The sequence below is a fragment of the Dermacentor albipictus genome, chromosome 6 (assembly GCF_038994185.2).
Source record: "Dermacentor albipictus isolate Rhodes 1998 colony chromosome 6, USDA_Dalb.pri_finalv2, whole genome shotgun sequence".
Taxonomy (NCBI): domain Eukaryota; kingdom Metazoa; phylum Arthropoda; class Arachnida; order Ixodida; family Ixodidae; genus Dermacentor; species Dermacentor albipictus.
In genome coordinates this window covers 79,097,012-79,108,785 of record NC_091826.1, presented here as the reverse complement: position 1 = coordinate 79,108,785, position 11,774 = coordinate 79,097,012, and the positions used below count along the sequence as shown (strand labels likewise).

The window sequence follows — 11,774 nt, the reverse complement described above, 5'->3', positions numbered from 1 at the left end:
CGCAAGATAATGAGAGCCACCAGTGAGCTACGGATGCTAAGCAGGCAGAGGAAGACTTCAACGCCACCCCTGCCAGCGCCCGCGTCGAAGGCGTCTTGGCACCGGTCAAGAGGTTCCTGCAACAGGAGAAGAAAGTCGACGGAACGGCTGGCGGTGACTCCGACCCATCGGCCGCTAAGACGCATTCCTGAAGGCGCTCCACTCTCAAGCTTAGGCCGAACATGGAGGCTGACAGTGTACACCCACCGTGAACCCGACCAAAGAGGAACCCGTACGACGGCCACCGGATGGCCACGGAGGTGGCTAGCGGTCAGCTAGACGTTAAGGTGAGCACCATGCTCCGGGCCTTCTCCCCTCCGGCTTACATCAGTAATGACTACCAACGCATCGATTAGCCTCGGCACGCTAAGCGTTCGACGTCTGGCCGCCTAAAGGAAACAGTCACGTTTGCAGACTACTAGCGGACCACGACCTCAACGTTTTAGCCATGCAAGAAACCGAGGTAGACGGTGAGGAGGAGACCGGGAGCATGGTCCAAAGCTTCCCGAATAACTACTACAAGGTAGTGAGCCACGCCTTAGGGACTTCGGCAGGGTGTGTGCATTTCGTGAGGAAGCTTCCTCGTCTTCTCATAAAGGATTACTTCTCGTGCACTTCTGGTCGACTTCTCGTTTATGACTTCAGCTATTGCAATGTCCAACGGCGCGTGATTTGCATTTACGCGCCTAATACTGTTCAAGAGAAGGCAAATTTCTTTTCGAGTTTAAAGCATCATTGCCATGTGCACAAAATGATAGTCTGTGTAGGGGATTTCAACTGTGTATTGAACGCCGAGGTTAGGTGTACGCGACGCGTAGTTTATGATGAAAGCAGCGATATCCTGGCGCAGATTATACAAGAATACGAATTAGAAGATGTCGCTGAGTGTTTTCGGGATGACCGAGACGTGATGTACGCTCACTTTCAGGGCACAAGTCACGCACGATTAGACCGTATCTATCTTTCATACGATTTAGCAGAAAAATGCCAGTAATATGCTGTTACTGCTGAATCCTTTTCTGCCCACTGCATAGTAAAATGCAGGGTGGGCTGCCAAAAAACGTAAAGAATTCGTCTGGGAAGCGTGGAAAATGATTGCTGAGCTGCTACGGGATGAAACCTTTAACGAAAACGTAGTGACTGCTGTTAATTCTTTTGGAAAAGACAGATTTGGGAAGATTGGCGAGGAATGGGAGTTGCTGAAGCAAACAATAAAAATGAAAGAAATTCAAAGAAGTAGCGTACTGCTATGTGAAGAGAAGGCCAAAGAACAGTATTTAAAAACATTGCTGGAAAAATTGGCGACGCTGAAATGCAAGCAACCGGGCGCTTATCAAGACGATATGCGCGCTGTTAAGAAAAAGCTCGAAGTGTTCGACGAAGAGCGCTATCGATGCGCACTGGTGCGCGCTAGAGCAGAAAGACTAACATGCGGGGAAGCGCCAACGAAGAGAGCACGGACTAGAAAAAAAACATTCCAGACGTAAGCAGAGTGAGCCCATTGAATATGAATGGGTGGTATTAACCGATAACAATAACATAGGGTGTGCGTTCTTTCAACATTACCAAAAGGTTTTTGCATTCAGGCATGTCAACATGCACGATTTCAAGCATCTATTTTTGCAGCGAATGCCACAGCTGTCGAGCGAAGTTAAAGAAACGTTAGAACGACCAATAACAGAACATGACGTGATGCAGGCCATCGAAGACCTGAACCCTGGCAAGTCACCAGGTCCAGACGCTCTTTGTGCCGCTTGGTACAAATCGTTTAAAGGCCACCTAGCTCCTATTTTAGTCGCAGTTTTCAACGAAGCCTTCGAACTAAAAACATTTCCTCTGTTCTTTGGCCAGTCCCATACAGTACTAATACCGAAAACAGAAGAGACCGAAAAGCTCAAACAACTTTCCTCCTACAGACCCATAGCGCTTACTAACTGCGACTACAAATTATTAGAGACTTTTAGCGTGTCTGGAATTCGGGCAAGCGCGGGCGGTTTTCAGGTTTAGAGGGGGCGTCAAGGTTAGCGGCCAGATTGGTGGCGCCAGCTAGTGGCGCAAAGCTCAACCACACAAACACAGAGCTAATTACTATATTCTGCTTAGCTGCTGGCGTAAATTTTCGACAGTGGCGTAATCGTGTTCACAATTACGCCGCTGCCAAAAATTTGCACGAGTGGCGAAGCAGGATATGGTGAGTTACTGCAGTTTTAGCTATGCGTTTGTCTGGTTGCGCTCTAAAACACCAGGCGGCTTCACCACTCACGTTTACGCCCTGACCATGCGGTAATCCGCCCAAACCGCTCCCGTTTACCGAAATAGCGTACAAGCTAAAAGTCTCTATTGTGGAAAGTGCTGGCACGACGTGTGCAGTCAGTTATTAAGGTAGTCGGCCCACACCAGACGTGTGGCATTCGCGGCAGAACCATTTTTACTAACATTCATAAGATGAAGTGTGTGCTGGAGCATTGTGACGCCATGTGTGATGCAGTAGTGATCCTCCAGATTCACTTGGAGAAATGGTTTGATTGCGTTTCTCACGAGATATTGCTCACCATCCTTGAACACGTTAATTTTGGCCACATAATCACTGAGGGGGTGACCATGGCGTACCGGAGCTGCTATACCAGACTTATAGTTAATCAGACAATGGGGGCCCCCATTAACGTGAAGTGCTCCGTTCGCCAGGGTTGTCCACTCAGTCCACTCCTGTTTTGTGTCTACGTAGAAACGCTGTCAGGCCATCATCGAAAATGAATGTATTAAGGGGCTTTGTCTTCAATCAGCAGAGGGGAAGCTATTGGCATACGCTGACGATGTGGCTGTGTACTGTAAAGACAAACAAAGTGTAATGAATACTGTTAATATCGTCAAAAAGTTTGGTAACGTCACTAACAGCTTCATTAACTGGCAAAAATGTTTGGGGCTTTGGCATGGAAGATGGGCGTCTACACCAGACTACTTTTCGAACGTAAACTGGGTCACGACTCCAATTAAATACCTTGGCGTACCCCTTGATGCCTACAAGGACAGTAGCGTGTACTGGAAGGAGCGGACAAAAGAAGTAACAGAAAAAGCCGACCGATGGAACGCCGGTCACTTGTCAATGTTTGCAAGAGCTACAGCGTGCAACATGGTTCTCGTGACAAAGATCTGGTGCGTAATGCAGGTACTGCAGTGCTCATGGATTAATGTGCAGAAATTGAACCGCGTATTTGCTGTATTCATGTGGGCATCGATCTGGGAGCGATGCAGCCGAGACAATCTTTTCCGGCGTGTGAAGAATGGCCGTCTGGGGTTGGCGCACCTCTTCTTGCGTCAATTGGTGAACAGGTTCTTCTTTTTTCGAGACACAAACGACCCAATTCTGCGCACCGTGATCCAAATCAGGCTGTCAAGATCACTTCCCGAATTCCTTGTAGGTACCGAAATAATTCCAGGACCAGTCCGTGGTTTCTTTCGAGAAATAGTTCAGAGTGTTGCCATTTTCCGTGTTCGCTTTTGAAATGCAAATTTGTGGAGTGCAAAATGAAAAAAGCTATACCGTGATTTGCGTGACAGTGTCTTGCTTGTACCCACGTACATTGCCGTGTACACTGGAGACCCAGGCCTAGACGTACTGAAGAGTGACGATGATGCCAGTTCAACCAGCCACGAAATAATTCTTTTTTAAATTACATACCGGCACTTTACCTGTTAAAATCTTCCTGGAACAACATGGGTTCTACATGCCATGGAGAACACGTTGCCTTATTAAAAAAAAACGGAAACTATAGATCATGTCTTCATCCACTGTTGGGAAGGGGTCTTCTTCTGGGACGTATTGCAAAGAACTATAAAAAAGGAGTTACCGATTGATCCCCACGGAATCGGGTTTCTACCAGTAAATGGCGAGGAAGGTCGTTATGCTTACGGCCCTCCACTGTTTATGGCGCACAAGAATGGCGGGCGCCCATTGTGATCCGGATGCCCGACTGGCATGGCTATACTTACGTGAATGCATGCAATCTTACGTGGAAGTAGAGAAGTTGGAACAGCCTGTTCCTGAGTGGCTGTACAGGGTTGAACCTCTGACAGCGCTCAAAGAATTTTCATGAGACAACGTCATCCTACGGTATAGCGGACGGCAACGCATGTGTATAGTACTATTTATTGTTCGGTTCTTGTATTCATTTCCCTTGTGTTTGGTGTCGTTGAATATATTGTTGTATATATCTAAGGAATGTGTGTTGTGACATCTCGAGGACTGGCAATAAAGACAAGAAAAAAAATTGGAGGCTTATCAAGGTTAAGCCCAGTGGATCGACGAAGCATCCACTGGACGTTAATTAACTGGACTAAGCATCCACTGGGCTTAACCTTAGCGTATCCTTAGCGTTTGAAGGCATCTTGACCGCATACACGCCCGGCGCAAAGACGCTGGCGCGGTTGCGGGCACAGAGACTGACGCGACGGCGGGTGTGCGCCGCTTCATCCCTGGCGTGACGTCACATATCACGTGATGCAGCGATGGTGGCGCCGCCGCCACGTCGCGCGCGACGGCGCGAACCGAAGCGTGGAGGCCTCCGCCGGGCGACGTACGACGGCGCGATATGAGGCCTCATCTGCAGCCGGTGTGACGTCATCACGTGACGTCACATCATGTGATCTCACTTCAGGGTCAATGGTGGCCACCGCCGGGAGGCGACGGACGGCGCGATATGAGGCCCCATCTGCAGCCGGTGTGACGTCATCACGTGACGTCATGTCACGTGACACCACTTCAGGGTCAATGGTGGCCACCGCCGGGCGTCGCGCGAAGGCCCGAAACCTACGTTAATATGCTTCGCATAACAAAAGATCCGGCGTGGTTTAGTTAATACGATACCTGGCTTTCACCCAGGAATAGTGGGTTCGATTCCCGGCGTCGGAAGTGTGCAGTCTCATGTTGTAACGTTAGCACTCTGAATCCAGCGATCCGAGTTCAAATCTCGGTGAGACCTTTTGCTTCTCCCAGTTCACTTACAGTGCTTAGTGAGCGACAGCTGCGCTGCTTGACCATGTCTCGAATGTGCTTGAATGTCAAGCAGTCGCGCTGCTTGACCGTGTCCGTGCTAACACCACCTAACGACGGGGTTACTTGGACGCTGAAAGGAGATGGCACTTCCACTTTGGCTGCGGATCGGCAAGTGGCGCGGACGTTCCGCGCGTGCGCCGATCCATGCTTCTGAGAGACCGTCTCGCGTGGCCTCGTTCGAACGCGCCACCGTTCATGTGACCGTACACGCGAGTGACCAGGCGTTGGTGTCCAGCATGAGGCGAACATATTCGCTCGTTATCCGGCAGCGGTGAGTCGGACTTTCGCGATTTGATGCGCGCCCATCGCCATGATTTGTGAATAGGTACTGGGCTAGCAGGCGTTGATGTATGAAAGGTGCAATAAACGCCCTCGTGATTGTTTGCAGTACTGGGTTGTCATTCCTTTGTCGCAAGAGCGCGGATGACAATCCCACACAGCACTTTTCCAATCTGCTCGCTTTATTTCGCCCTAAATCACAGTTGTTTGTCTGGTCAGGTGATCCTTGTAGGAACCATAATGTTTAACAGGGAATATTCGACATCTAGAAAAGCAAACAGCCAAACTATTTTAAAAAAGGTCCGTGTTAGCAATGCTAACTATACGCAATTTTTCGACTTTGTGCTGCCACGTAAACATGACTCTCCCTGGTATTTCACATATACCCATGTTCCTCATCACGCTCAGATAGGTCACAACGCCGTATTGATGGATAATTCTGCCTAAGGCACATCGTATGTGAAGGCTGGCAAACGTACAAGTGCTCTCCAAGCAATTTGTGGCCGTATTTCATATGAATATGATTGCGAATTTAGTAGAACCACGTGTTTCTTGCAACACATTTAGTTGGCAGTAGAAAACATAGGAGGGTCACCAACTACAGTGTTGATTTCTTTTACTTATTTCTCCATCAATTTTTGTTTGTCACAAGGATACACGTAATATGCACTTTTCGATCCGGCGAAAAAGTATCGGACCAGCATGTTTGAGAGGCTTGGGAACTACGAGGTGACCCCGCATCGCTTTTCCGCAGGTCTTCCCAGGGTTCTCTCAATTGCGTCAACGATGGCGTCAAGGAGTGCAAGCACCAGTACGAACACGAGAAGCCGTTCTTCAAGAAATACTCCGCGGCCGTGTCCAACATGTTTGTCTGCGACGCCATCGCCGGCGGCGCCTTGTTCTTCGGTGCGCTGGGGCTCATGCTCACTGGATGGGTGACAGCCAAGTCATAATAAAGCCTGTTACCTCACAACTTGAGATTTTTTTCCCACACGAAGATATACTACGGGTCGACCTACACTTGCAAAGGCCTGTCTGAGCTTCTTTTTCAAAGAGGAGGTGGGGGGGGGGGGAATAATTCCCTAAGTGTCTTTGTAATGGACTGTCCATTTCGGCTGCGGCTGAAGTTCTGATTGGCTGGCCTGTGACACCTATCTTCTTCTCGCTCGTACAGCTTCAGCCAATCAATGGCGCCCGAAATGGATAGTTAGGTGGACACGGAACCCTCCTTGTGTAGGAACGGCGCTCCAGGAGGCGGCGTCCGAGTAATCCACAAACTAACTTATCGGTCATGTGCGCGCACCACTGGCTGCGCATCTTTATTTTCGTCGCCCTCGTTTGTCGTTGCAGCCTAAGATGCTTTCACAGTTGCGAAATTTCACGCATAGTAAGGCACGGCACGATTCGGCTTCTGCGAGGGAGGTTCCGAAAGTAAGTTTCATCATTTCTTTTTAAAGATGTTACAGCAGGTCAAACAAACCAACGCCACAAGAATCCACTTCCCGTTGCTGGTTCAACCATAGAGAAGGGAATACAACAAGAGCGGACACTCCCATAGAGCCTAGCGGCTGAATTGACTGCAGCGCACCAAGCCGTCGATGTTAAAACCTGAATCACACTTCCGGTTTCGGTTTTGTGCGCGCGCGTTTTGAATTCTAGCTGGTGCGCGTCACGCCGGCTCCGTTCTTTTTTTTTTTTGCAGCAAATATTTATTTACATACTTATTTTTTATTTAATAAATATTTATGTGCAAATTATTTTATAAAGTAAAATTGATTGCGAACGATCTTCACAAGTCTCCATTGAATATGTGCCACGTGCAATTTCATAAAGACTCAAGACACCTTGTGAAATGTGGAAAAATTAACGTTTATTTTATTCTTTGTAAATGCTCGTCGCGGGCTTTTTGTGCATTCATCCAGCGTTGTGGCACCAAGTAAGCAGCAATAGTTTACGCAGGAAGCTCCACCTGACGACGTGAGCTGAAAAAAATTACAAGCGTTATTTTGGTATTAACATCTAAGAATAATGCCTGTAGAGGCGAAGCGTGCGAAAGTGGTGAGTGGGTGGCATTACAAACAAGAGCAGTTCGTATTTACATACACGGCGTAGAAAATACCCGACTCATCCCAAGCAATACCGTACATACCACAAACACATTCTAATTCCAAACATTCCCCTCTTCCCAATACTTATTTCCTGCACTTTAATGGCACGAATGCGTGGGCAACGGCGCGTTTCGCGAACTTGGCTACATCCGACGCGATAGTACGGTACGAATACAGAGAGGTGGCCACAACAAACGCTCTCAACCAGAGCATGCTGGACGCTTGCAGAATGCCCTACTCGCACTCAAGACAAAATGCGTGGGTGCCGTTCACAAGACAGAATTTTCGAATTACTAGTTCCTGGCGTTTGAGCTCCTTGGCTTATCACTTCTGCGTTCTGCAGGCGCAAGCAACGCACTCCCGTGTTATCACTCTTGACGATTGCTCGTCGCGTTTTCGACAAGCGTGGGTACCGAAAGAAGGCTTAGATTGTTGTGGGGACATAAAAATTGCGACAAATTTGTCGGAGTAAGATTCAGTACGCGCCAAACTAACTGTCACCACGACCGAGCTGCTCTTCGCTGAGTCACAACAGGCGCGGCGAGCGGGCCTCATAACATAAAAGTATCGAAAATAATTTTCAACAATGTTGAGCGTCAGAGAAAGAAAAGCGCCATGAACTTGTCAGTGCATTAAAGCGCGAAACCGCGCAACACGGCCGAGCTGATTTTCGCTAAACGAGTCACAGCGCCAGGCGCACCCACTGTGCTCGAAAGGTGGCCCAAAAAGTAATGAAATTAGTTTCAATAATGCTGGCAGTCAGAGAAAGCGCCAAAACTTGTCGCAGTAAAATTCAGTACACGCGAAACTGCGTCACAGCACCCTGTGCGACTATAGCGTGCCCAAATACCACTGAAATTAGTTAAAACAATATTGTGGCTTACAGGAAGCGTCGCAAACATCTCCCAGTGCGATTCTTTAATTCAAATTAACTGCTCCACGACGGCCACGCTGTTTTACGTTAACTGCGTCACAAGTCTAGCCTAGTTGCCGGGCAGTAAGCCTAATTGCCTGAAGTGCGTCGCAGACTGTCGAATAAAGTTTCTCACCTTGCCGTAGTCCAATAGTGCAGTGCTGCCTTGTCGAAGTTCCGAATGAACGCAATAATTCGGCGGGAGGCCACCAAACCAGGCTAAATCCCAAAATAGAAAAACAGTTAGACGGGCGAGTCGAGCGACCAAACAGGCCAACGCTCAGATGCGCGGCCGGTCGCTCTCGCTTCGGTGGTGAGTCTGACGAATGACGTAAACATTTGGCTCGTCATTCGCCAGTTCGCCTGTCGCTAGGCAACGAAAGTAAGCCGCAAAGTTTAACTTAATTTATACGCAGATATTTTTAATTTTTCCGGGAAAGAATAAAAAAATAAAACAATTTCTGTTAATCTCATTTCACATTCTTCTTTTTCTCGATGCTCGCGGCCCCAATTCATCGATGTTAAAAGTATAGCGTGACGTGTTTCCTGTTTCCAATTTTCACCGAGTGTCCGCTCTTGTTCAATCCCTTTCTCTATGGTTCAAAGGAGAAGGAACGACGCATGCGCAGAGCACCGAAGCGAACGCGCCCTAGTACGCTCTATTTTCGGTATTGGAAATAAAGTGTCGCCACGACACTGGTAGTGAAAGGAAAATTCAATAACTTTTGAATATGTGGCTCTATCTGTTCAAACTACACACCAATAAAGTGAAGCGATGCAGTTATATGTTGAAATAAAGTGTGCTTCTGGCCATTTTCTTTGCGCCTTTATTTGGTCGCTTCACTTGTTGCGCCAACAGGCGGCACTTTCGCTCTTATCGCTTCGGCTGCCATTCTCTTCGTCTGCTTCTGCCACCGTCTATTCGCGCGCGCATTTTTTCGTATTGCCTGCAGTTTAACACTTTTTCCGTACGTGCGAATGTTGCGGTAATGTCGGAAAAACTGAGGAAAGGATTCAAAGCTCGCTGTGCGGCTGTGTGATGTGGCAGCTCAGGGAGCGAGGCAAGGTCGATATGTTTTCCGTTTCCCAGCTGACATAAGGTAAGCACACTTTTTTCTGCAGGCGTTATGAAGAAACAAGCGCTGTGCTTATCAAAGCAGCTATAGGACGAAACGGCAGATCTTCCGCGCTTGTTTTCAAGTGAATATCTTTTTTTTTTGGTTTGGCGCGGTGCATTGTTCTGCGGTGTTGTAAGAATTAAACTGAAGCCATATATATACTTGGCCGATTGATGCTAGATGACGCGCAGACGGAAATATCTCTTCGGTATATGTTAGCGGTTGCTCTTCATTTTTTACACGGGTTTAAACCTTGCAATTTATATCTGCCGAATGTATTTGAATTCTTCCTGCACAGACCGGTTACGCTGGACAGTTTTTCCGTTGAGCAGTTCTTTTATTATTACATTACCACCTTTGAATGGTCACGAACACAGCAGAAGCAAAAAAAAACATTGCGTAGCAGTCACTGTTTCCGTTATGAATTACATGAAGCTCGAGTTACCTATGTGTCAACGTAGGATCGCTTCACTTTTCAAACAGTGCCTAAACGGCAGAATTTTGTAAGTCGCTTCTTCTTATTCTCAACTTTGGTTTCGCTTCTATAAGTGTTCTTTACTCATGACCACGAGGTATTTTGACAATTCTTCAGATGTGATACATGGTGAAATGACGCTTAATTGGGTGTCCTGGCGGAGCTCAAGTGGGGGCAGATGTATAAGGGCCACGGCCTCTGCTTGGGCCACTTGAGAGGAAAGGACTGCGCCTACTGTTGTAGTGGAAGAGCGGTTCCTGATCGATGAACGTAAGAAAAATTAGTTAATATTGGTTGCGATTCGGTGCTTCTGTAGTTCATTATTTTCGTACAGATACCACTTGACAGGGCACGGCGCAAGGGCCATGAGCACGGAGAGCGCTGTCTTTTCCTCGTCGTCTGCTAGGGCGCCGGGTGCCTTGTGACGTTACGCAGCGAAATTCGCTCCACGTGCTCCAAGAAACCACGAGCTTGTCTTTTTCGCGTTATCGCTTGCTCGTCTGTGGGGCGCGATGTTCCCGGCCGGTTACGAGCTAAACTAAGGAGCCAAACAATTTTCGCTGACAATGAACGAATTCGCGTTCGCATAAGGTTGCGCCTCGCTTGGCGCTGTACAGCATACGAGACGTCCAAGCCAGTTCTCGCTGCGCGTTGCCGTCTTCGCCCTAAGCTTCGTATACACTCTAAGAAGAATTCCGGGGAAAACGGGAGTAACTGCGCAGTTAGTCCCAAAAAGGGCGCTTTCGTCCCTCAAGGGAGTAACTGCATGGATGTGCGTGCCGTGTGCAAGATTTGGAGAGTAAGTGTTTAGTCCCTGGTCGGAAAGAGAACAACGGGAGGACGAACGGCAACAGTTACTCCACATGCGCTCCGCTGTTTTCGCCCGTGCATGTCGTGCAGTGATGCGGCGAAAACTGTGTTGTCTATAAATCGTGAATAGTTCGAAGTTCGTGCACTGTCTACTGAACTACATGCAAAGCAGCACTATGCCTCCTCGTGATAAAATTGCGTGAAACTTAAAGTTGGTATGTGAAGAGCCATGCCCTTCGTGCGCACACCATAAGTGAGCGATAGACATCAAATGCTCAAGTCATTGATAGACTGCCAGACTGCCAGATTTTGCTGGTCAATAGTACCTAAGTTCTTTCCGTTCCAAGGAGATTACGAACTTAACTGAAGCGATGTGTAGCTCAAACGGGACAAACTAAGCGACAGAGCAATTGTCCGTCTCTGTCGTCTTAGGTGCCCCGTTTGAGCTCGCTACACGTTTACATCACCTAGTGCCTCAGTTTAAAGCACCATAAGAATACTCGGGCAGATTTCTTTTCGCACTCGCTTATGGTTGCAAGTACACTCAACGTTACCCTCTCCCCGCACAGCATACACAAAATGCCCAGTCGCTTTTACATTGCCACACCTCCGTTCTGATGCTTAACCTTGTGGGGATTTGGGGAATTCGACGCGCCATTGCGCGGGCGCATTTCACCCATGTCTGTAATCCTTAGCCACCTCGTCCTTGCTGCGAACCAGTTTTAGTGGTGGCGCTCCACTCGCGCGGTGGTTCGCGGTGAGGGCGGAGCTAGTGACGTCACGGAGCGGCCCCTGGTGGCTACAGAAGCGTATCCCCGCAGGCCGGCTGTACCCGGTTTGGAGGCAAACCGGATGTGACGTGAGCCAGTGCCGTACTCCCTGCCCCAGATAGGTACTTGTACGCCTAGGGAAAGACGCTGCTAGGTGCTGCTGCTAAATCCCTGTGGTTTCTGCTGGCTCACGTTTGTGTTCTGTGGGT

General features: G+C 48.4%; 1 protein-coding gene across 1 annotated transcript in view; it reads left to right on the top strand.

Moving 5' to 3' along the window:
* The first annotated feature begins 287 nt into the window (after positions 1 to 287).
* The window catches only part of LOC139047042 (uncharacterized), a 30,895-nt gene continuing 19,408 nt past the window's right edge, over positions 288 to 11,774 (top strand). The window contains exons 1-3 of the mRNA XM_070520985.1: positions 288 to 326; positions 1,666 to 1,759; positions 5,334 to 5,363. Coding sequence (XP_070377086.1) covers positions 288 to 326; positions 1,666 to 1,759; positions 5,334 to 5,363 — 163 coding nt within the window. The remainder of the gene's footprint in view (positions 327 to 1,665; positions 1,760 to 5,333; positions 5,364 to 11,774) is intronic.